We start from the raw sequence: 26,491 nt of genomic DNA on the forward strand, positions 1-26,491 counted from the left end.
TGAGTTTTCTCTTTTATTGACATACACTACTTTAGAGCCTACAGTATGATGCAAGGTATTATTCCCTTTGAATAATTTCAAAAAGCACTGCAGTCTTAAAAATTACAAAAATTTAACATACAAAATATACAAGAAATGACAATACAAGGCTTGGTAAACATCAGCTAAACCTGTATTTCCCTTTTATTTTACAAAACAATTTCATATATATATTTGTGTTTATATATATATATATATATATATATATATATATAGACAGTCATACATGTCCCCAACCTTTTAGGAATGACATCCATTTCAAAGTATCAAAAATAGAGTTGTACAGTCTCTGTTGCTTTACTATCATGTAAAATGGGAACATATTGTTCGGTCTTTGGTTGTGACAGAAGAGGACGGCAGCCAGAGTTTACTGTCAATGCTGGTTTTGTTTCTTTTTTTTTTTTTCTCTTTTTTGTCGACTCAAGTCTTTCAAGCTGCAGAACCAACTTTATATGCAAAAAAACCATCTCAGTTCTCCCACCCAACGCTTAATGTCCACCCTGTGCCCCCACAAAACAAACAAAAATATTTATAATAATTACCGACTTGCGTCTTAGTCAAGGGGAAAGAAAATCAACCCACAACAGCATACTGACACACCGACAAACTGGTTTTCAAACAAGAGTTAAGGCATCCTAATAGTTTACATAGTGACATGATACTCTCACTATCTGAAGGTTTATTTTTTTTCTCTGTGAAGTTCATAAGCAACTTTACAAATACTTTATAATCTCATTTCTCACATTTGCTGCTGTTACAGTTTGCATAGCCTAAATACATGTGTGTGCTTCTGTTGTTGAAAATAGGACTCCTGTCTTCTGTACAGCATATTTGGTACAAACACCAAGCATCCGTCAACACACATTCTCTCTCTCACACACACACACACCTGAACCTATTAAGATGCTTGCACTGTGTCCTCGACAAGGCAGATTGGCTGATGGACAAATCCACGATGCTAACAGAATCAATCAAGCATCTACAAGTCTACAGTCTACTTCTATAGGCATCAAGGTCTTTTTTTGTCTTTTTTGTCATTTTTTTAAAGGCATTAGGCAGAATTTGAATGCATAGCAGAATCATTTTCACCTGGAAACTGACTTCAAACCATCATAAGCAACACTCCTCAGCTCTCACATGCAGGAGCATCATTGTCAAGCTTAAGGCAAAAAAAAAAAAAAAAGCCGATGGGAATCTTTAAAAACAAAATCTAACCCACTTCATCTCTGACTAGAAGCCTGTCTGAAAACACTCGAGTTTGTGTTATTGCTGCCATACTGGCACTGCATATTTCATAGGAAATTGTTGGAAAAAAAGGGGGGATGTGGAAGACCCCATTCTATCCAGATGTTGTTGTCTGGACTCTGGGATTTTACCTTGTTCATTACAGAATGGGACACAATACAGAAATGGAATATATAGATGTGTGTGTGTATAAAATGCTTTGAAAACTTCGGTCAGATTATTTTAAAAGCCACCCAGGCTGCCATCCCAGCATTTTGCATGGTGGCTGTTAGGACTTAGAAGGCACACAGAGGCCCCCTGTGAGATTTGGGGAGTTATTGCATGAATAGAAATTTCAGAGGCAGCGAGCTCTGCCACTGTGGACCAATGAAAACACTCAAAACGAGATCTTTGTATATCTTCAAACATCCCTCATCAGGATTCATGAAATCACATCCACACGACCCGACTTGCACACCCGTTTTTCTAAAAAAGTATTACTGTCAAACTTAAAGCCTGCTGTTCAAAACAACAACAAAAAGCTTTCACTACCTTTCAAAGCTGCTAAATGTTTATAAGGCATTTGTTCAAATCGAAGAGGAAACACAGGAGAGGGAGGGGGAGCAAAGAATGGGTTGGGAAGAGACAGAAGGGAAAAAAGTGGGAAATAATGTACAGTTATCTACACGGCTGCAAGGTTACTAAAAGTTGTGGAATGTCGCAGGTTTGCAGATCCAAGACCAGCATCACGGGAGCTCGTCCTTCCTGCCGGGCTCCTGCACTCCAGACCTGAATAGGTTTACCGTTTGAAAAGGGGAAAAACCAGGAGTGGACGCCGCTTCACAAGTTCTACTTTCTTAGCTCGACAGCGAGAAATTTGAGATCCCTCTGAAAGATTTGTTTTACTGATTACGGGCACTGTGATCATTCAGGCTGGTCAGATTTGATTTGGTGATCCAATTTGATCACGCCACACTTTTACTGATGTTCACTCAGCTTGATTTGTAGCATTCTGGAAATTTTAGCATCCTCATGTTTTTTGTTTTTAACAATGTTGCCTGAGAAACTCCACAAAAACATCCCTCTGAATGAGACTCAAACACAGCTCTGGCTCCCTGTGGCAACACTGTGCGCTACTGAGTGTCTCGCATTCTTACAAGACATCTTCATTCATGAAGGTCGATGCTGGTGAGAGGGCGACACCCTCCGTTCTGCTGTAAGCGAGTGCTCCAGACTCACAGAGCTGATTGGTCAGGAAGACAGCGGTGCTTTGAAGGGTCAGAGACCGACACAAGCCTGAGAACTTACAGACAGCTAAAGAGCTGAAGAGAAAGCACGTTTTGCTTCTCCAGCGTTGTTCTCCAACTACATCAGCCTCATTCTAACTCCACATGGCTATGATCTCCTGCTCACATTTCTGTTGAAGCTGTCAGTTCTGTATCATCATCTCTAAACAGGAGAAATAACACAGTTTTAAATGAAATCAAAGAAGAGTCTTCTCATCAGGCTGGTGGTCGTGCACGTCCGTGTGACTTTAACGGAGTCACCAGTCGTCTCCTGTCTTTGACCACCCAGTTGTCTCTTCAGCTCTCCTCTCCCAACAGGACCAGCACCTGGACCAGGATCTGGGTCTACGTTGGGGCTGTGGAGTTTGCAGGGTTGAGAGCTGGAGGGCATGGTGCACGAGCGGCGTCAGAGCTTGAGCCAGGGCTGAGCTATGACTGGTTGTGTGCTGATGGAGGACCGCGAGTGGCGGGGGACTGGGACATGTCCCTGCCGATTATCTCATTTACTGTGAAGAAAAACACAAACAGAGAGAAAAAAAATCACTTTTGCACAATGTATTCAACATATATTTGATCTTTTTGTCTTCTGAAAGCACATTTTAAACTATTTTTTTTTAGAAAAAGGGCATTTTTTCCCAGCAGAGGGCAGTGTAGCTCCACACTGAGTTCTTCACAAATCTAAAACATTCAACTTTGGCTGCCAAAAGCTCAAAGTGGAAAAACTCAAACAGACTGGCAAACCCAAAGGTCACAAAGTCATGGGTCTGACATGAGATATAATCACTCCTGACATAACAAATGAGGGAAACTATTCCATTCACTGAATGTGCCAGTTCTCACCTTTCTTTGAGTCCAAGAAATGTTAGCAGTTAGCACAGCACATTGACTCCTATAAACACACTCCTGTGCAGCCGGCCAACCAGCGGGGCTGTCCATTACTTCATTAGAGCTTTAATGGTGGTTCAGTGCATTTCCTCAGGCCCGTTCACGGGGTTTGTAGGCATGGCAAAAGGGCCGTGTAAAACCAATCCATTGTTGAAAACATGCTGTTGAGGCTAGAGAGGCACTCAGGCACAGCGAGGTTAATTACTCCACCAACGCAGTTAGAGCCTGATTTGAAATAAATAACAGATAACTCTTTCTCTGTGCTGCAGTCTGTTTTTTCACGAGCGAGCGTGATTGTTTTACATCTGCTGCCTCCATTCAGTACTCACACTGGGACCACAAGAAACACAACAGGGAGCTAGTAAAAACTGCAGCCGTGAAGTAAATCAGCTTGAGATACTTTGACGTGGTGAGGAAAGCATGAGGACACACAGACAGAGAGAGAGAAGACTTTCATTTGTTTGAAATTTATGAAAGCGTGTTTTTTTTTTTTCCACTGGAACAATATGTATGCGTTCAGTTTTCGTCTTGGGACTTCCCTAACTGTTGTAAATGTGACAGTGACAGGTCAGAATCACGGATCGCACAAATCGGGCTGGGCAAACTGGTTTGGGAGGGTGCAGCAGAGACCTCTATCCCAGTTTGACACTGAGATATTTACGAGCAGACCTGTCTGTACATGATCGTCAAAACGCAGCTCTTCTCTTCTCTACGGCTCGCTGGCCACTTGTGCAACTGTACTGTCAAATCAACACGTTTCCTAGAACATAACAAGCAAATGTTTTACTGTAACTCAGATACAAAAAAAAGAGGGCAGGGGGTGACTCAGTCAACGATGAGCAAATCAACCCAGCCAAGTGTGTTTCAGAAGAAAAAAGAAACTCCATTTAAATGTAGCGATGCACAGCAAAGTGATGCAGAACGTCATCACCCTTTTCTTTAAAGTACAGCGCATTTCTTGATTAAATCAAATGCGATTCATCTTCCAGCCTTTGTTACGGGCCCAGCAGTTTTAATTTAGAGCCGCGGTGTACATTATTTGTGTGTTCTGCTGCTTGCTTTTGTGTCTGGCCACCATCACTCACATCATCCTGTTAGCGTGGGAGGCTCTTCCTTTCCCATGTCAACCATGCTCACACACACACACACACTGTTACACTCGCAGCACCACCACGCACTTGTGAGAATACCGTGTGACTATCAAAGCAAACATTTACCTTTGAATATACAGTACAACACTGAGGTGTAACTTACAAGTGGGCCAGTTTATCGATTTGTCACACAATTCCATGTGTGAAATAAAACTGATGGAGAGCTGCAGATCTCCTTTAAAAGTCATGACCTTTTGAAAGACGAGTGGTTCAGCTGGGCTCAAACTCTCAGAGCTGGTAAAAGACCATCGGAGCAGTAGAGCGGCTGTATCGATAAAACAAAAAACCTACGAGCTGGGCTTTATTTGTCCAGCCTCTCGAACTGTTTAGTGAAATTCTGCCAATGTTTTACAGTATATTTTCCTTCTGACACTTTTAATCTAGACGAAAAGTATGAAGTGGTTTCATTAAAACAATAATTGATGCTTCATTTTTAAAATTGAAATTAGTGTGTAAAAAAGCTCTGAACTAAACAGTGCATCTTAAACTACAGAGACAATCAGAGTGATGGGTACAGGCCTGTCAGAAGCCTGCGCAGCTCAAGTGTTATGTGGTGAACTCTGTAGCTCTGTTGATTCATGGGAGTGAATCTGCTCTAATACCACAGGAATATGAGCAACATACTGTGAAGTGCGACAGACCGACATTAAGTGGGCGTCTGCAAAAACATATCACTTTCCGCTGTACTGATTAGATTGCTGCAGAGGCAAAACATTAACCTATCGACTGATAACTCGGAGGAGACAAACTGATGGAAATTAGCATAAAGCAACGTGAAAACCGACGAAACGATCAAGTGCAACTTTAGACTTATTCCTCTCGTTCTGATTCATTCAGTTTTCTCATAAAAGAGGTGAGGGAAGAGGTTTCCCCATGCAGTCTGTCTAAAATACTTTCGGGAGGCTTCACTCTTGATATTACAGCTGCACTACATGTAAATCTGGACGGTTTGATTTCGGGCTGTTTGACAAAAGTTGGACTTGTTTTGAAAGTGAATTTCCATCTCCGTCTTACCACATAGAATTGGCAACGAGGTGACTGCAACTCCGTCCGCTGCCGTTTTCCTTCTCGCTGCACGTCAACAAATTACTCGGAACAGAATTAGTTTCATGGCAGAAGCCGTATGTGCGTGGAATGAAATCTAAAAGCATACAGCACAAGATAAACATCCGTCAACTATTTACGAACTAAACTATAGAAATCGTTAAGCCAGTGAGCAAAAAGTCAAATAATTCACATGAAACAGAATGGTAGTTTTCCCGTACAAAACAGAACAATAGAAAATCTACACCTCAATTTAAGCTGGAACTCGACACATCAATAACTCAGAAGTGAAAGAGAGGTTTGAGTCGTGCACAGTCTGCCAAGTTTCAGATGCCGATAGTATTTTCTCAGATTTACTGGTATTGTTCATGACAGTGCAACAGAAAGCCAGTGATTCAGCGCTGCCTGTCATAGTATCTGTGGCTCTGAATGTCTCAGCCGGAGGGAGATCCTCTGCTAATGACTGGGAGGGGGGCTCCCTAGCCAAAATATACATCTGCCGTCAGCCGACTGCTACTGCATGTACTACTGCTGGGAGCCGTTTACTACGAGGCTTGTATCAGATTACTCCTTCCCCTGTGAGCTGATGCTTTTAATCCTTGCATTTAAAACTTTTACTTTTTAAAAAAAATCTTTTTGTATGGTTTTTATCTGTTCTATTGTATTTCTTCATCCTGTAAAGTGACCTGGGGTGCCAAGAAAGGCACTTACAAATAAAATGTATTGTTATTGTTATTAGTTTCCCCAATCACCATGCAGGCACACTGTATCCTACAAATGTTAATCCTAATCTTTTGCACCACCTCTATTCATATAATACAACATGTTCTCCAGCAGTGAAGGTAGTATTGTATCTTCTGTACATCTTAATAAGCAGAGAGGATCATTTGCTTTCTAGTCAAACATATCTCTGGGTTGGCTACAGTTTTCCTGAGTTAAGCAACACGACCGACTGACAGCAGGCATCAGCAAGAGTCAGGAACAAGCAAGAGGCTTCGGAAAAATAAAGACTTAAGACATCACACCCTGAGAAAAAATGCAGCTACAAAAGGTCATGTAGACTTTAAAGTGAAGTTAAAAGTAAATTTGCTGTCAAATCTGCATATGGTGAATAAAGCAGTGTCAGGGACTTCTTTCATTTCCCCAAAAGAAGGTTTTACATCTAGCAGGAGTCCACTGCAATCGGGTACTTGCATGTCTTCATTTGTAAAGTGCATGTCAAAGGAGGCATATTGAAAAGATTTCCATAATGCAAAACAGAAGTGAAATAAGCAGATGGACATTCAGTACAATAAACATGTCTACTGTCGAAATGGAAAATGGGTAATTATCATAACCCTCTATGACACATTGAAAAAAGTTCCCTGACCCAGGCATAAAAACATTACTCTGGCAGAGCGGCTTAAGCAAATAACTGAAGGATTGACTGATTCTTCAGTCCAGTAAATGAAGACAACATGCCACAATGGAAAACGTTTGTGCGAAGGGAATAGAGAGAAGCAAGACTTTCTTCCTTTGCCTGCAAGAAGGAATATCAAAGCACACAGTTTCCACTTGCACGGCCCTGTAATGACACGCAAACATCTTCACAAAGCCTTGAGTAAGAGAGCAAACGTGAAGCAAAAATCCACTGAACGATCACACACACACACACACACACACACACACACACATTGGAAATAGAGGGTCAGTTGATGGAACGTGTACGAAATCTTCCAGGCCTGCTCAGCAAAGCCGTTTCCTTTTCATTTAGACTTTATCTGTGCTGCAGCTCTGTGATCCCTTTCTGCTTTATTTTAATTTCACTTCTGGAGTAAGTGATCGAGTGGGTTGAGGGCACAGAGCACACCGGAGAGGACCGTTACAAAGTCAGTTTCTCAAAGTCACTCATCTCTGTGAATCATCTGTGGATTTCCCATTTGATGTGACGGTAAGTGATTCACAAGACTCTCGCTTTTTATCCGGGACACAAAATAGTGGCTCTACTTTGCAGATGATGAGAGGAGCGGGCTTCAGAGAGGAAACAAGTGGAGCCTGAATGGCCGCTTGGGGAGATCGGCAAATACTAGAACCGCTATACTATAAGGGTGAGCAATAAATACTGTAGGAGTTGACAGTTCTGGCAGCAACCACAATTAAGTCTCATCTTTTTATAGCGATGTAATTGGCATTTGTACAAAATAGCTGCAAACTTTTTCTTTTTAGCTGCAGCTCATGATTATTTTCATCAGTAACTGATTGTTTGGCAAACAAAATGTCCTTTAAAACTTCCAAAACTGTAATAGTAAGTGACATCTTCAAGCAACTTATTCTGTCAGACCAAAATCAAGTTTAAAAACTTGTATTTTCTGCACTGTGACTCACAGAAAAGCTCACTGTTTACACACAAACATGACTACATATTTCAGCGGCTCCACATTTACAAGGGGGAATAAAACATACTTCACCACACTGTCAAGTCCTCACTTGTGCACTATTAAAACGCGTGGACTAGCATTCATTTCTCACTTGAGCATCGGTGCTCGATGCCTGGCTTGAGAGCACAAATCAAGAGGCGTTCATGAGAAGCAACAAGAACAGACAACAACACAACAAACAAATCTTGGCAAAAGCAGCATTTTAACGTTTCGGAATAATGTGGCTTGTGTATATTCATAAAAACAACCTCGGAGTTAATACATTGCTCTCATCCCCACTGAGGGATTTCCAGGCTTCCCCTCCTTCTGTCTAACGAAAAAAACAGCAGCTGGCAGCGTCTCCACACTCGGCTCTTGCCTCTGCCAAGACCTCTGCATTACACTCTTTAAGACCTTAATTGTGTGGAAAGATGACACAGAAAGTCCGTTTCCACTTGTTTAAGGGGAAAAGACCAGCAAATGTTTGCCATTGTTTTTAAAGAGCAGCAGCATTTGATGGAAACGTATTTTCCTTCCACTGTTTTTCATACCATCGAATCAAGACTTCAGTGTTATTACTGTTTTGGTTGGTTAATGGTAGGATGAAGCCTCTGACTCAGACGATGGCCCCAAACACGCACGACGTGTGTACACACACACACACACACACACACACACACACACACACACACACACACACACACACACACACACACACACACACACACACACACACACACACACACACACACACACACACACACACACACAAAACGATGATAGATGATTTACTCCTCCTTGTTTCAAACAAATGATCAGTTAAATAAACTACAGCTATGTTTACATTTCTTTCTGGTTTTGCACACATTTCAGAAGTGAACAGTTCTGAACAACTTGTTTGATGTATCTGTAATGTTTCATAAAAAGGCCGCTGAGCCAAAGTTACCAACTACTCTATGGAGTGTGTGATGGTAAAAAAAAAACATACAAATAAGCTTTTCAGACCTTTCCAAAGGGAAAAAAGGTAAATGAAGACAATTTACAAATTGAGCAAAAGACAAAAGGTCTTTTCCAAGTCTAATTTCATGTTCAATTTAATTTGGGATACATCCAGAGTTACATTTCTTGCTACCTGTCAAAGGTGAATCCAATATTTACTGGCATTTTCTACTCTGGGTTTGGTGGGCCAACTACTGACAAAAACATTACACTTTATACTGAATAGCTAGATGTTGGCCACACACTTGACACTTTTACTTATTTTACAGCTCCCAATGATTTTGCAGCATCCTGGGAATCCTGGGAAAGAGCAGTTGCCTATTAAATAAATAGGGTTTAGTGATACAGTATGGGATTTAAATTTAATACATTTTTTGTCAAATTCTGTCAGTATCTGATCATAGTCTGCTTGATTTACATTCTGTGTGTGTGCTGAAAATGGGAATGAGGGACAAAGGGTGCAGTGGGAGCGAGATTTACTACAAAAATATGCTTTTTAAATAAAGATCAGTGTTTTGATGTTCATGATGATGTTTGGAACAATAAAATGAGAAAACCCAAACCAAATACACTACCATTCAAGAGTTATAGGGTTTACAAAAGCAGTTTGTTTCAATGAAGATAGCAGTAAATTAATCAGAAATCCAGTCTAGACATTGTTAACATGGTAAATGACTGTTCTAGCTGGAAACAGTTCATTTTTAATTGAATATCTCCATAGAGGTACAGAGGAACATTTCCAGCAACCATCACTCCTGTGTTCTAATGCTACATTGTTTTAGCTAATGGTGTTGAAAGGCTAATTGACGATTAGAAAACATTTGCGCAATTATGTTAGCACATGAATAAAAGCCTGAGTTTTCATGGAAAACATGAAATTGTCTGAGTGACCCCAAACTTTTTAACGGTAGTGTATGTCCGGTAAGTATGAAACTACAGCAGATGATGAACTCAAAAATAGTGAAAATGGGGAAAGATTTTTATTCATTCTCTCTGAAGATTACAAAATTCTCTGCACAGAACTGCACCAGTGCTACCGTTAGAGCTCATTAAATAACACATAATAGCACAGCTATTAAAGTTTGCTCTTAGCTAGCCCAGTGCGCTGCTGACTGGACCCCCATATTTCACGGGGAAAAAATGAGTCATCTTGATGCTGTCATCTCAGTAGTCTAGAAAATGAACGAGAAACATAGCTGTTGTTTAAAAATGTTGCTTAATGGGTATTTGAAATCAGAAATGAACAGTACATGCATGCAAGTCTCTTGAATAAAAAGGTGACCAGTACAAAACAGAAAAAAAAAATCAAGAGCAGGTTAAGAGCTATTGTGTGGCACAATATGCATGTGGTGCAACGTTTTTAGCAACAGCTGCTGGCAATTTCTGCCCATTTCTATGCAGTTCTTGTAAAGACAGAAAAACAGAACAATAAAAACATATAATTTAATGACGTGTTCATTGACTTCTAGATTTGACTACATCTACAGGAAAATGTGTGTCGCTCCTTGTGTGTCTATGTGTGCATTTGTGTTGGTGTCTCTCAAGGAGTGCAGGCAGCAGGGCTTGGCCTATTATTAACCCTCAAAGCAGTGCTCACAGTTTGAGGCAGCTATGCATTTGGGAAGGGCATGGCTAACAAAAGACCAGCTTTTGTTGTGGACACATGCTGTGCAGTGTCGACACTACAGTAACCACTTAGGTGCATACAAAGACAATCACACATGTGCTATGCTCTACAATCATAAAGACAGTCAGATGCTGACTAATTAGTTTAATGCACAAGTCGGCAGATTCAGGCTGTCACAATGACGTGTTATTTAACATCACAGGAGGCACCCATTCTTCAAGTCACTACTGTTTATGGACACTTCAACACATAAGTTTACAGATGTTTTAACTGGTTGCTGCATACTGGGGATAGACAGTAGATCTTAATTATTTCATAAAAATGAGTAACAATATTCCAAATCCACCAATAATCTATGCTCCACATAATTATCCTAAATCCTGTAATCAGAGTTTCTATTTTGTTTTTGGGGTAAAGTTCTGATTGCTCCCTATGCCAAATGTGCCAAACGGTGACCATGAAAAACGTGTCTTTGATCATTTCTCATGAAGGCACCACCCAACCAGACGCTGTTCTGGTTCAATTCAGACATCAAAGCCGTAGAAATACACAAAGCTGCACATTTTAGCGACACAGAGTTTTATGTCCCTCGCTGCTTTGTTCAAAAGTTCCTTCTTTGCTTTTCTGGTTCATCATATCCGTTAACATCTTCTTTTCTTTTTTCTTTCATTGGAAAGTCTAATAAAAATAAAGCGTAATGGTCCCTTCATCTGCTGTATTTTCAAAGATGAAATTGGTTATGTATTCTCTTTTGCATTAAGTGTGATTACTCCATGACTGCACCACTTCTTTTAGTCAAGATGGAACATTTTTATCTGACTTGTATACTCTGAAATGCAACAAATTGTCCAGTATACACCTTAATCTCAGACGCCAAGTACATTTCAGATTGAATGTCTCGGCTGAGTGACCCAGCAGTGGGGTTGGATCCTGAACTTGTCTGTCCATCTGTCTGTCAGTCTGTCTTCTCACCTCCTGCGTCTCCTGCCCTGCACGCAAACACACACATACAGTATACGCATACACTCACACCTCTACAACATCAAACAGACACACACAAACACAATACACCATCTCTCTCTCATACACACACCAAGACACACATCCTCGAGCATGCTCTGGTGTGCGTCACAAGGGCCATCTGCTTGCTAACCAGAGCAGTTTTCTACACACCCGCATTTGCTCTTATATCACTCAAATTAGTCTGTGATACTACTGCAGGAGTTCATTTCATGTATGAGGAACATACACTACAATATCCAGCAGAAATGCGCGCTTTCAAAGCATTCATGTTTAACTACAATGTGAATTATACCTAAAAAATAAAGTAAAGGATGACGGGGAAAAAACAGAAGAACAGGTGAAGATCATGAGCTTAAGAAAGGGAAGATGCAATCTCATTCTGAAATGTCAAAGGCCCATCTTTTTACTTTGTATAGCTGTTTTACTAAACTGCAGATCAGAATGTTGGGTTTCTCTGTTATAATGATGTGAATTACACAGTCAACTATAATGCAAAACAGTCAGCATGCATGTATAACAGTATGCTCTATATTAACATATGTTTGCATTTGTGTCCATCCTCACCAGTCTGTCTGCTGTACTGGGGTGAATGCGGTCTACTTTGGAGAGTGTGCTGCGACCTCCTAAAACTCAGAGCTGGGTGAAACTCCACGTTGCTACTTCAAAACATGGCCTACAGAGCTGGGCTGGCACAGAAAGCTATTTTTAGCCACGGGCTCAGAGGGAGAGCTTACATTCCCGGCTGAACCGTGTCACTCACAAACTTTTCTCACACTTTTTGTAGGAGAATGAGTGCAGGCAGCTACTTTCAGATTGGCTGTGTCTTTACACTTGTGTGACAGCAGGGACAGGCTGAATAAAATCTGAGATACAGTTTTATGTGAAAAATTTCGGGAAAAACACATTTCATGGGTGCATCCAATTGAGGCTGTGAAAAGGGAGACTGAGTATGCGTTCCTAAGTGTTATGCACTGATGAACCGCAGCGGCTGTTAGTCTTTTACACATGACTTATTGACAGTGTTAATTAGGCTGACCCTTGCTAACACACAATATCACACCTCCCTGACACAGCCTTGCCAGGCTACTCATTAACCCTAAATCTTTAGAACTCTAATTTGAATATGGCACAGAGGTGAACAAAACCAGGAGAGGCTCTGAATGGCAGATAAGGAGGTAGATGACTTAGAACAGTTTGGATTAACATATTTTAGGCAAAGAAGTTCACGGATGAGAGAAGAAAAGGTGCTAAATGCACACGCTGGCTTCATGGTCAAACGTTAAGTCAACAAGTTCTCCTGAGCATCCTAATTAGACTTGTTAACGCGAGTACACACACGCTCACATAGCACACACAGGATGTAATTATTGCAGCAGCACACAACGGTACGCTCAGAGTTCCAGCTACACCCATTGCACGTAGCACAAAATGATGCAATCCTCTCACTACTACCAATTCAAAGAAGCCAATAAAATTCAAGGTGTAATTAATCTCCAAACTGCTGCCAGAGACACAAAAGCTTAGCAGTTCACAATTAGGCCCTTTAATATGATACTACAGTTATCAGTCCTATTGTGTCCATGTTACCCAATACTTAGTCACAGGACCGCTCGGTAATGAACCTGTATACAGAACTGCGTGCTGCAATGACAGATGAAACGCTATCACTGTTATCAGGCATCAAGGTTTCAGCCCCTTCAAAATACAACAACTGGTCTCCTGTATTGTTTTACATCATCAGATACAAATTTATCTTGTGCGTCACATATTGTAGGATAAATTTAATCCCTTGGTGTCCCTTGTTTCAGGATGAAAATGAGATTGATCACAGATGGCTGTGCTTTAAATATCTTGTGTTAAAGGCCAGGGTGAGAGAGGAAAATGTGATAATGAGAGCACAAGATTGGACTAACAGAAAGCAGTAGAATGAGAGTCAGAGATGCACAGTTATACAAAGAGTAAGACAGAAACTAATAAAAAGGGAAAGTAAAAGAAGGTTGAAAGGTTGATGAAATGATGGTGGCCGTCTACTTCTGATGGCATTGTCTGCTCTGTGCCACTACAAAACAGTCAAATGTAAATACATTCAAATTTTCATAAACTTCTAATATTCGTCATTTTTCAAGTACTGACAATCACAGTAGTGAAGGCAGCTTGTTCTGAATCAGTCCTTATTGCTTCTAAAAGATATAAGTGTTTCACTGTGTGATAAAGACACCAGGTTGACAAAATAAACAGTACAAAAGATGTTTTACGGTAAATATGTAAATATATCTCACCATCATCCAACGTGATGTCTTGCAGGCCAATGGAGCGGAAGGTGGGCTCTCTGTCTTCTGGCTCCTGTTTAATGTTCAGCCTCTCCCCGTCTGAGGGGAAAGGTCCTTGAGGGCTTAAAGGATGAACAAGAGGCCCCACTGCTGCTGGGGACAAGCTAGTCATGACTGGGCTTGTAGCCTGGGGGGAAGGCTGTCCTGAATGCTGCTGTTGCAGGGCCCCCAAAGGACTGCCACCTGAGGTGGGGGAGGATGAAGTGGGAGATTGATAGGGCAAGGAGTGGAGTTGAGGAGATGAAGGCCCAGAGTGGGGAGAGGGGATCATCCGTGGTGGAGGGGCGCTGGACGGTGTGGGACACGAAGCTGACCTTTGACTAACTGGGTGGTAGCCCATGGCCCTCTGCAGCTGTGAGGAGTGCTGCCCTGCAAGGGGGTGTCCACCTGGAGAGGGAACCTGGGTGGGATTTGGAGAGCAGTGATAGCCTCCGAGAGTGTGGAGATGTGGGGATGAAGGGGTGAGCAGGGGCTGCTGGCTCTGCGGGGATCCAGCAATGGGATTGGTAGATGAGGAGGAGGGACCTGACGGCGAGGAGCAAGGGGACGTGGAGTACACCATTCCCATGCCCATCGGGTGTGATGCTGCACTGGGGCTTTGCTGAAAGGGCATTCTCTCATAGCTCTGAGGAGGAAGGCTGGGCTGGCCGTTGAAGGACAGGCTATGACCGTGACTGTGGCTGTGTTGCAAAGGCTGGTAGGAGGGCTGGGGAGGGGCAGCAAGAGGAGCAGGACCAGAGCTCGAGTGGAACGTCATGTGGCAGTCGGCAGGGGAGTGGTGCAAACTGCGACCCTGGAGGTGAGGCAGGTGCTGGAAAGACGGGGAGCCCAGGGAGGGGCAGGGAGCCTGCAGGGGGAGCAGAGCAGGTCCGGAGCCCGTGCCCAGGCCGTGAGGGGAGCTGGACAGAAGGTTGTCCGATGGGTGGCCCTGGTCAGGAGAAGGCAGCTGGGTGCGCACCAGAGTGGCAGCATGTGCCAGGGGCATGGAAATGGGGGGTACAGCAGTAAGGTCCAGCTCGTCTCTGTGCTCCTGTTTAACCATCACTGAAGGGAGAAAGGTATACAAAGAGAGGGAGACAGAGAGGTGACAAAAGAAGAAAAACACATTTTCAGTCATTTCTATTAATCAAATACTGCAAGAAAGCTGATGAAAGACACGTAATCTATAAATTTGTCATGTCAATGCATTGCACAACATCGACAGTGTTGACACTACTTTTACTTCAGGCAGAGAAGTCCAGAGACTTCAACTTGTAAAAAAAAAGGGAGTAGCTGTTTAAAGTTTTTCCAAATTCTCAACCCCCACTAATTCCCTCTATCAGTGGCTTTAAAGCTGAAATATTTTCCTTAAAACCAGGAAAAAAAACTGCATCAAAAGACTTTGAAAGAAGTAAACAGTCTCTGCAATGTATAGATTCTGAAATAGGTCTCCTCCCAGATTAAAAAAGCCTCCCAAAAAACAGAGTGACATTTTCATAGTAAATGGGGCCATTCCGTTTTACTGTGACAGCTTAGAGCACTGCTATGCCAATCGGTAACCTATTTCCCAATCTGGTGCCTTGTGACAGTGAGTTTTATTTTTATCCAGCTCTGAATCAGAGAGAGAGCATATGTTGTCAGTCTGAGTGCCATCATGTGAAATGCTGTGTGGGAAGAGGAGCTGAATGCCCCCCAGCCCAGATCAGACCAACAGAACAAACGAGTTCACTGACTGTGCCCTCTGCTCACCCTGTCATGCCTCTGGGATTGAAAGGCAAGAGGCACAGAAAGGCCAAACGGGATTTATTCTGGCTGAAAATGGAGCCAGGGGACGCCAAGGGTAAGAGAAGGTTGATGTACTTTATATTTAAACATGACTGTGTACAACTGAAGTCAGGGAGCTTTCTTTTTTCCCACCTTTAAAACAAAAATGAGCCTAACTGTGTGAGGTTTAACAAATACTGTAACCTTTTTGATAATGCAGCAATTAAGAGAACAAAACGGGGGGGGGGGGGGGGGGGGGGGGGCATTTTATTCACATTTTCCAAATAAACATGTCTTTTTCTGCAAATGTTCTCAGAAATCATCCTTAAATTGGGCCAGAGCTTCTGCAGCAGAGCCCATGATGAAACATGAAACAAAACTGATTAGCTGAGTTTTTTTCTGTTTTCTGCCACAATAAAGCAGGCGGTGTCCGTGGTGACACTGGTGGTGTCAGCAACCCAGCCTGACTGACAGAGTAGGGTTATTCTTCTCTGCTCTGATTGGCTGCCCTAAGCTGTCAGCGGGGGAAAACAGGAACTGCCTGTGCCGAGTGGGCGTGCTTGCAAACAGAAAGACTGGGTGGGTGGATGGGCAAGGCCGCTTATACGCATACACAGGCATGCACACACACCAATATATACACGCTGTTGCGGTGAAAGTTAGGGTTTGGATGTGTTGCACAAAATGCTCACATGTCATTATATTCCGCCAACAATGTTTTCAGTTTGACTGGCTTTAAAAGGAAAAAAAAAAAAAACCAATAACAATATCAAATAACAAAGCACGGATTTGACTTCAATGAAAAACGTCAAGGAACTCTAAGATCAAAATATTATGAACATTAAGTTTCCTTGACACTTTAATACAAAATAAAATAATTGCATGAAACCACAGCTCATGGTCTACATATAGTAAAAGTTTCCTGGATAGCAAAAAATGTGTATCATAAAACCCCATGTAAATGCAGTGCATGTGAGAAAAAATAAAAGGCTGGCTTGGGAGTTTGAGGAGGCTTTACAAAATATACAGTTGGCAGGTGTTAATGTTATTGTTAGTGGAAGAGTCCCCCCTAAACCACAGCAATGCTTTCTTTGGAGAGAGCGAGAGAGAAATGGGGTTAGCAAAGCCCCTGTGGAGCATGTTGTCGCTGCCGTCAGTCACACTTCGTGTCATTAAACTGGGAGATTCATAACTGCAGAAAGCTTCACAAAGTAAAGCCTCGAGGAGCATCTTGATGTGGAAGTGTCTCTAATAGTGTAACAACTAAAACCAGCCTCAGAGTAGTCATTTTCGACATTCACATCTCGAAACTCTAAACTCACCTGAAAGGTAAGTGAAGCGTTGTGATAGGCTCCTTTTCCGCTTTCCATTGCAGACATAAAACTGCACCTGCACAGCTGAGCTCACAGTCTTACTATGGTAGGGAGGGACCTCCACCACAATGCATGACTGCAAAAACATATGACGTTATTGGCACACACTACTTGTTTGGAAAAAGAACAATTAACATATCAAAATGAAAATACTTGTAGAAAGCTTTGCAAATGACACAGAAAAATGCTGTAGCATATATGGGAAAATAAGCAACTACTTACACCCTGAGTTTTCTCACGGATTATTTTTGCCTCAACTTCCCACTGTGGTCGTCCATCTAAAGGGAATGGTTAAGACAAAAAGGGAAATGAATAAGCCAGTGACAATCATCATGTCATATGCTTAAAGTATTGTACTGTAAACCCCCCCCACCTTTAATCAGATTAATATGTAAGTCATTGCGACATCATAAGCACATCGCTCATGAGAAAAGGCTGTAAGTGTTGGTCTGGAAGGGACAGCAGAGTAATACTTGTTTTGTAAGAATAGTGGACAAAAATTTTACTTTGCACAGAATCAGTGATAAACCCAGATCTGAAATGATCATTAATAACTGCTGCATTTCAATTTAGACATCTTTTCAGACTGCTGGAGTAGCTCTCTCTTTTCTATTTTCCAAAACGGATGTCAATGTGCAGTGCTTTCTCAAACAGACAGGGCTTAAGAACCACGTGAGGCTTCAGAAAAGCACACAATTTCAATTTGTTCTGGGGAATCAAAAGCATTTCAAACTATATAGGTTTAAAAGGCCCAGAAGCCCCATGGAAAAAATATTAGCAGCTATTAAATAGTAATCAAATGCCCAAATATCCTGCTGTTTGTCTTGCCTGGTTAAAATTATGGAGAGAGCAGTGGAATAATTGTATTTATTTTAGAATGACTTTACACACTGCCAGGTTTCTGGCTAGAAAACATCCTTTCCAGTTTTCCTATGAGGGATCTAATTATTTGGCCAGACATCTTAGGGGCAGCTGCTCGAAGGGAAGCAGTTGGGGTGAAAACACCGACAGGCTTGCCGTGTGGTTGGAAGAAATCACAATCATTGAGCATTGAGAAGAATAAAAACTCTGACAGCTAAACTACTGAACAGCCTCTTAGCTGAGGAAAATTTATTTGCAGTTGCCTTTTTCATGGCACGCACATGGTGCAAGTATACTCTGCACCTGCATGGCCTCTTCCACAAAACCCAAAGGATTCCCCCAAATACCACTGTCAGGCATCTGCAACATGTCTGCAAAGAGGCCAAGCCTATATGTAGATTTAACAAAGCAAGCACTCGACTGTGAGCCCTGGTACATTTAGGCTATCCAGCTTTCTACCAAAATCCACTCTACTGTAGCTTTAAGTGGATGATTTACCTGCACTGACCTCACCAGAACATTAGCCTTAGTAGTAGTAATCCACTGGCACATTAGACAGTCATAACCCAAAACAGATTCTCTCTATTGTGAAGGAAGAGCTTAACTTGTTGATGACAGAGGACTTTTTTTCCAACAAGCAAATGACCTTGAATGTCTTGCAGCTGACAGCAGTGCATTATTGCAGTGCAGCTTGTTGACATTCAACAGGCAGGAGCAAGGGCCCCACATGCTCTGTCAGACAACAAGCACCGACAGGAACCTCATACCACACTAAGACAATGACTTGGATCATCGAAACACTTTGCGCACCCCACTCAGAAGGGAAAAGACCGTACACCCATTGTGCCGGAAGATCGAATAAAAATAAAGAAGGTGATTGCTGTTTATGTTGCCACTGTGAGCATTTATATCTTTGTAAAAAGCCACAGTTGTGTAGCTTTTACAACGCAACACCGCAGTATCCTTGCTGTATTAGTCACTATTCAAAGTAGGCTGTGCTGCAGCCTTTAAAGTGGAATACCTTGTGTAAACATTCATGCTTGTAAAACCGAAAGACCAATTATGGGCTTATTTTAACTTCAGTGTTGGATGTAGTTTAGTCATGTTAAAACTGTTATTTTCTAGGCAAAAATATATATGCATTTTGCATGCAAACTATGCATGCAAACTCTCTCCTAAAAAATCAATTCTTGTAGCAGTTTATGTATAAATAAAGTCACTAGATCCTCAAGCTCAGACAATTTCCCTTTACTTGCCTTCCCTTTTCTCTTCTTTTATATGGCTTCACTGCCTAAGTTCAATTTCAATGAACCAAAAATTTCATTTACTTTTAAATAAAAATATATTTCAACATTGCTTTCTTACAACAGGCTGCATTAAGGTAGCAAAAAAGAAGAATCAAATTAAAGCTAAGCAAACCAAAAGATAGCAAACCCAAACTATGTTATTACAGTTTGACATTTATTTGCTTTAACACAATCTCACTTGAGTAACTGTCTGGGTATAATTGGAAACAATAGACCAGTCTGTCCTCCTCCTCTTGAATATGTTGTTGTCTTTCAATTATGAGAGATGGTGGAAAAATATCTGTCACTGCCTCTCTTTTTTCTTTTCTTCCATTCCAATACTTACTCCAATCAGTGCCTTTCTGCACTAAAGCGGACGGATTAGTCATGATGAGAAGGATCATTTACACGAACCTAATCAACCTCATGTTCCCTCCCCTTTCATATTCTTTCTGTCTCCTTCCACAGTCCACGGCCTTCATGCACCATAGGACCCAGCTTTACTCCCTACCCAAGATGTGCAAAGTTTCCTCTTGCTACTTTCCTATGCCATGCTTCACCTGGTACACCTCAAAGCGCTGAACACATTCCTTCAGGAAACTTTTTTTTCCCTAGAAAACTTTACAGAATGGCTCTCACTCACAAAAACAACACTACTCAACTTTCTGCCATGTGTGAACTTGATTCTGTTGCTCCACATCACAAAGGTACCTAGGGCAGGCAGAGACTGGCTCAACAACTGTCATCCATTTAAAGTTTCCACCCTAAGTAACAGCTCTTACATGTGTTTTTATAATAGAGTCGTGTAAAACAGAGAAAGAATAGGACAAAAGACAATGGCTTGAAAGAAGACATTTAAATTCCACAGGGAGTAAACTCAGTAATCTCTTTAGCTTAGGTATTTGTCAAAGAGCTACCAGCAACTTCTAAAGTTACAAATACTGGTTTTAGGATTCTATATTCATCCTGAAACTCAAACTCTCTACACAGGTGGTGCAAGACTGGTTTACCAAATGCATTAATTGGAGCTGCTCTGGATGCAGCATGACCACATCACATAAACCTAACAACACATTCAATGTTTTTTTAATAAAATACTTTGAGTAAGTCAAGCATGGCTGAAGAAAAAACTAATCTTATGTATGTATTTTTGAAGCTTGTTTTGTGTAATACACAGTATCCCTGTTGCAGTGGCATGATTTATATATTGAAAACAAAACTGTCAAAGTCTGATTAGCATTTCACAAAATGATAGATGTGATCTGAGAACTGATGCACAGACATTAACAATTTTGATACCAGAAGTCAGGAGTATTTCTTTGCATTTGGAAGAAATATTTATTTTCTCCATATATTAGTATTTTGTTGCCACAACAACGTTAATATTTTAGAAATAACTTAAAAAAAATTAATGTGTAGTAGAAATACAGAAGACAAAATATTATGTTGTGGACCTCTTTTCACTACTGCAGAAAAATGTGCCTGTATAGAATCTGTCCATTAAGAGCTGAATATAATGAATGCTATGAAATTCAGCTTGGTCTTTGAGTCACAAAGTACAGCTGAAAACGACACATCATGCATTTTTGCTCAGTCTTTTTGATAAATCTGTCAGATAGCCATACAATATTTTTGCTCACACACTTGGCATTAGCTCTTCCTGCAGTAGCACTTCAAGTCTAAGCTGCTGTGTGAACACAACCCTTACCAGGGCCTTTCTCCAGGAAGATGACCTTGGACTCCGGGAAGAAGTTGGAGCCAGTGATGACCATCTCTTCTCCCCCGCTGACCAGACAGCTGGTCAGGCTGGATTTCTCAACCTGGGGCAGCTCTTGAGCTGAACGCTGGGCTGGGAGATACGCAGAAATGGTTGAAGAGAAAAGAGGTCGATCATTTGCTGAGCTGTGCTGATGTATCATAAGTGGACAATGGCTTGTAAAATCATATAATTCAATATAACATGCGGCCAGAAATGACTATGGATTCAACACCTCACTGAAAGCCTCAATAAAAAACAGAAAATGCAGAACAAAGCCAAGTGTATTCTTCTTGTGTGCTTGTGTATGTGCCGTGAGTGTGTGGAGCTTCTTAAGTGATCATTAAGCTAGAAGGGCACAGACAGAACTGAGCACATTTATATTTATAACATTTATCAGACGTTATAATCTAAAGTGATTTTCAATAAGAGCAAACAGTAGATTAAATCAACATCCTAAATTGCCAGACCGCAAGCTTGCTAATAAAGGCATGTGTGTGTGGATAGGATCGTTTGTGTGCCATGCGTAGGTCTTTATCCTGTCTGTGGTTTTCTGAACAAATATTTTTATGTGTGAGACTCAGGCTGGGAAGTAAACACTCACAGCACTCCACAGGAATGGAGGCAGCCTGCAGCGAAAGCACCTTCCCGTTGGGTTGAGGGATGTGCACTCTGAACACCACGCGGACCCGTGTGTTCTTCCGTCCAATATCCGTCTCCCCCTTCCGCAGCTCGATGTCCGAGTTCCGCAGCTTGAGTATGCCAGCACAGTCGATACTGCAAGGTAAAGGGAAAATAGTTGGCCCCATACAGCACTACCGGGACGGCCAGCATCTCAGACACATTTAAGTAGTAAAGGCCTATGAGTGATAAAACCAACCACAAGCCCAGCAGGGGATTGGAAGTGAGAGGCATCGTTGAGTCACAAATTAAAAATGTCTGTGAATATGATTTATTATAACTTTAAATGAGAAAATCCCTACCAAATCTCTTGTTATGAATTGCAGTGTAAATGAAATCGGATCTTATATAAATATAGTAATTCTGGTGGTACAGGATCATAAATAAATTAATAAAGCTTGTTTCTCTGCTCCATGGGAAGCCTTCACATTTTCCCTTTGCGCGTGACCCTCCTGTTGGTTTAAATTAAGAAAAATCTATAAAATCCCCTTTGGAAGATATTACAACCATGTATAATCATATTTGTGGTTATTTTTCATTGGACAGGGCCTCCTTCATGGTGGTAAGCTCATAGCTGAGTAATGTAACCCTGAAGTGCTTCTGACAACTACCTGGCTGACATGTTGTTTTCAGGAAGGAGAGGAATTTCAAGAACTTTGGTGCTGGAGACAATAATTTCTTGGCTGGCTGTAGCTACAGTTTTTCCGGTGATCCGGTGCACCTGGTAGAACGCGTGCGGCCTCAAGTAACGGTCATCTGCTGTTCCGATGAACATCTGCAGGTTGACAGGCTTCTCACTGTAGCCAATGAGCTGAGACATGACAGAGAGAGATAGAAAAACAGAATAAAAACAGATGTGAGTCCTTGGGCTCCAGACAAGAGGTGTGAACAAATGAATATTCTTTTCATTTCCATTCCCTTTCAGAAAGCCACCCCTTTTTTGGAGGGGAACCTTAATGGCAGGTCGAGGGTGTTGTGATATTTCTGGCAGGGCCACTGGAGATTCATCTGACGCTTTGGCCTCTTACCAGTTTGACACTTATGTTTTCAACTAATAGCCTTCAAATTTTTCCGTCTGCAGGCTTTTTGCTAAAGGAAATATTTTCAGAGAAAACCTGATGCACTCAATCTTTTTTTAATAAACACAGTTCCATTTGTCCTTCAGTACATTCACAGACAACACAAAGTTACAAGAAAACTGAGTTAAATTACCAAAAGAAGATAAGTGAACACTTACAAATCACTGTCACTGCTAAGATCATGCTGGGTTGTTGCTTACAGAAAAAAAAACATTTTAAATATGTTGCTTTAGACACAACAACAACCTGAAAAATTAAAAACTAACACAAACCTGTGCAATTATACAAAAAGCATCTCTTAAATGTTCCTCCACTTGTTCTGTGAGTTCTTCTCACACACACACACACACACACACACACACACACACACACACACACACACACACACACACACACACACACACACACACACACACACACATATATGAAATGGATTGTAATAGTTATAGTGTGGTAAAAACAAAATGTCAGTTCAAATGCAGTGGTTTGCGTGTGCCAATCAAGTTGACACTGAGCGCCAAGCAGCAGCAGTCCTCTCCGGTTGTCCATGAGTGCCGGCACCTCAGTTCCCATTCAGACAGGTGAGATGTTTGATGTAGGAAAAGTGTTGCGTGTTTGGTAAAGACAAGGGGAAGACGGAAAGGGGAGCAGGACCTTTTCTCCTCAGAGGGACAGAAAAAACACACAGGCCACACAATCCCTCTACTGTTGTAATGTTGTACTTGGCAGACTCCGTGACGGCAGGATGGCACCCCCCATACGCACACACTCCCACCATACTGCCCTCATAAGCCCACACCTCCAACTCAGATGGAAGGCAGCCTGTTGAGGGCAACAGAAAAGAACAAGGCCTTTCATTGCTAGTTCACCCCAGGAACTGCCAAGCCTCAACCCCACCACAGCTGGCTACTGACCCTTTCCTCACTGCAGGTTTGCGTCACACACCGCTGTGTCAATGTTTAGTACAAAATGTTTGGCGTCTGGATGGACAGAAAGTGGGTGTAGTTTGGGAATTGTCATGTGCTGTTCCAAAATTAGCTAAAATAAAACGAGTGAAATTTGTCACAATCAGGCCCTGGAAACATACGCAAGTGAGAAAAACAGTGAGCAAACCCAAAAAATGTGTGCATGGTTTCAAAATATTGACTTTCTTTGAAGTCAATTTTTAAACTGCACTGGTTTGCAGAAGTATTTTTAAACATAACTTATTTCCAGCATTGGTAAAAGGTGAGCTGGAATCAGCAGTGGAATCTGTGTTCTTGGGAACTCTTGTTAATGGATTTAGCGGTAGCCTGAGCTCAATTTTGCATTAAACCTCTCGTTCACTCTCACTCACTACTTCCAAGACAGTTCCCTGTGGTGAAAAAAGTGGAGGTATGGGGGTACCTTCGTTGAACCAAGCTGTGGAAAAAGTGAAATATGCTGTTTTTACAGCAGGCTATGTAAGAGGACGAGCCTCCAGAGGAAAATACTAGTGAGGCAGGGTGGAGTTTAAATCTTAATAATGATTCACTGTTCTGAACTGAATAAAAACCTTCTATCTTTAGAGGGTTGTGCTACTGAACTCAATAAGGACTTACTGGTTCCCAAAGGACAGCTAAACAGAAACTAAAACAGGAGAAAACGTACTCTCTGGCTTGTAAACAAAACTTGACTAAGGCTTCTTACTACTCTAGACCAAGCAGGACAGGAGATGCACAATTACCTTGAACTAATCCTTTCAACATACCTAACTTTTGTGGATAGAAGAAATTTATTTTTCGTATATATACACCAAACAGTGAACACACAGCTTTCTGTGGTGGCGCATTTCTTTTTCGCTTCCAGTCTTTCAGACTAGCTGTACACAAGTTTATGCCGGAAAGTGCAAGTTCAAGCTGGCAAAACAGCATCATATACCAACCGCTATGAGAAAAAAAAACATACAGCTTGTGACACTGTCTGGATCAAACAGGTCACTGTACCACTTGATGTTCATGTATTTGCTTGCTGAGTTTACATAGGCAGTGTTTATAGCCAGTTAAGTTGAGAAATTTAAAGGCATTTCTATATACAAGGCCAGAGAAAAAATAATCCCATCATTGGCACTGCTAATATATTGGTGATTCGATCTTCACAAATAGCTTTACTTTCAAAACATCCTGAAAAATTCTAACCAGAAATCTATTAAAAGTGCTGTTGCATCTCCACGAGGAAGTCCCATGTTATGGTCTTGTAGAATTATGGAGGAAATGGTTTGTTGATTGGTACCAATAAATCAGTGATTACATTTCAAACTGTGGCTTTTAAAACAAAATTCCCCCGAAGCTTAGTAAGGCTTTTTGAAGCAAAAATTCCCTACCCCAAGGTATGTTGACACTCCACCACATCCTCCAAATGTGCTTTATAACTGCTCGGTGAAGGATTAATTAGAGTGAATGACTAAACAGATCAGTAATTCACAAGGCTTTTGGGTGCGTGTCTGTGTTGGTTCCTGAGGTGTAGAGTATGCTGCAGGACACGATCCACAGAGATGATTGCTCCACAAAGCAAAGCAAATATAAAGTCAGAGAGACACAATGTTTTGCCAAAATTTATAGTAGAACTGACAGATGTGGCATGTCTTGCAATAATTTTTACTCTGCTTTCTCATCACAACCCATGACAAACTGGAATTAACAGAATGTTCAAAACTACGGGCTGCAGCACGTGAAATGTATTCGGAAGGAAGTTGCACCAGGGAACAGCATGAGGCCCCCCCATAATAACCAGTAATGGGTTCATCTTTAAAAGCCACATTAGATCTTAAGAGCCACATGAAAGTATAAATTGGGCTAGTAACAAGCTAACAGGTAATTATGCACCCGGGCCTAAATGGATCTGTGGCTATAAATGACACAATTTTTCAGGATTCAAAGAAATGTGGAGTCACAGGAATCAACAGTCTTGTGGGCTGTGTTGCTTGTTTTATGATCATGTCTGCACACTGTGGAAGTGAACACAGACAGTGCTTGCATACATGTGTCTGTGTGCCTGTAGAACACATTGTATGTGTTTGTGTGTGTGTGTGTGTGTGAGTGTGTGTGTGTCCATAAATCAGGGCATGTTTATTCGCAACACCATGTGTGTTCCAGACAGGATAAAAAGAGTTAACAGTGTCTGGAGGAATGTATCTGTGAGAAAGGACAGAAATAAGAAACTGAAAGAACTTCATGAATGTAAATCAAAATGGAAAATGACAGAAAAATATGACCTTTTTTAAGCAGTCAATGTCTTAATGTCAGTGTCAACTTGAAACTTAAGTTTTCTTTTAAAGCATCGAAATTATTGAGGCTAAACATTCAGCAATGTGAAATATGAAGGAGAAGCTATCTAAGACTTATTTTTCCAGCTTGTCAATTCTGCTAAACACATCAAACTGTCACCATCAAACAAAAAGGGATAATTATTTTGTTTCTTCCTTCCAGGTCCTCTTCATGTCTTCCTCTGTCTACATCCTCTTTTACACATCAGGTAATTGTTGTGGAGCCAGAGTGTTGACAAACATACACTTAGCAGGCCAGGAGTTCTTTCCAAATCCAATAATCAACCAGGAAAACCTGATTAGAGAGCCAGAAGGAAAAGGCTCACTTTAGCAGTTCCAGTGAATCAACACTCCAGATCAAACAGAAGCATACCGCACAACCTGGCTAATCTAGTCACTATGCCACAATGATAGCTCGTACTAAA

The 26,491-nt window shown here is 41.4% G+C and overlaps 1 protein-coding gene across 1 annotated transcript in view; it reads right to left on the minus strand.

The window, feature by feature from the left end:
* The window catches only part of nfatc3a (nuclear factor of activated T cells 3a), a 67,762-nt gene continuing 41,271 nt past the window's right edge, over positions 1-26,491 (minus strand). The window contains exons 4-10 of the mRNA XM_022208981.2: positions 22,316-22,515; positions 21,628-21,800; positions 20,976-21,116; positions 17,343-17,398; positions 17,070-17,196; positions 13,954-15,048; positions 1-3,055 (exon numbers count right to left, since the gene is read on the minus strand). Coding sequence (XP_022064673.1) covers positions 2,979-3,055; positions 13,954-15,048; positions 17,070-17,196; positions 17,343-17,398; positions 20,976-21,116; positions 21,628-21,800; positions 22,316-22,515 — 1,869 coding nt within the window. The 3' untranslated portion in view covers positions 1-2,978. The remainder of the gene's footprint in view (positions 3,056-13,953; positions 15,049-17,069; positions 17,197-17,342; positions 17,399-20,975; positions 21,117-21,627; positions 21,801-22,315; positions 22,516-26,491) is intronic.

The sequence above is a fragment of the Acanthochromis polyacanthus genome, chromosome 2 (assembly GCF_021347895.1).
Source record: "Acanthochromis polyacanthus isolate Apoly-LR-REF ecotype Palm Island chromosome 2, KAUST_Apoly_ChrSc, whole genome shotgun sequence".
Taxonomy (NCBI): Eukaryota; Metazoa; Chordata; class Actinopteri; family Pomacentridae; genus Acanthochromis; species Acanthochromis polyacanthus.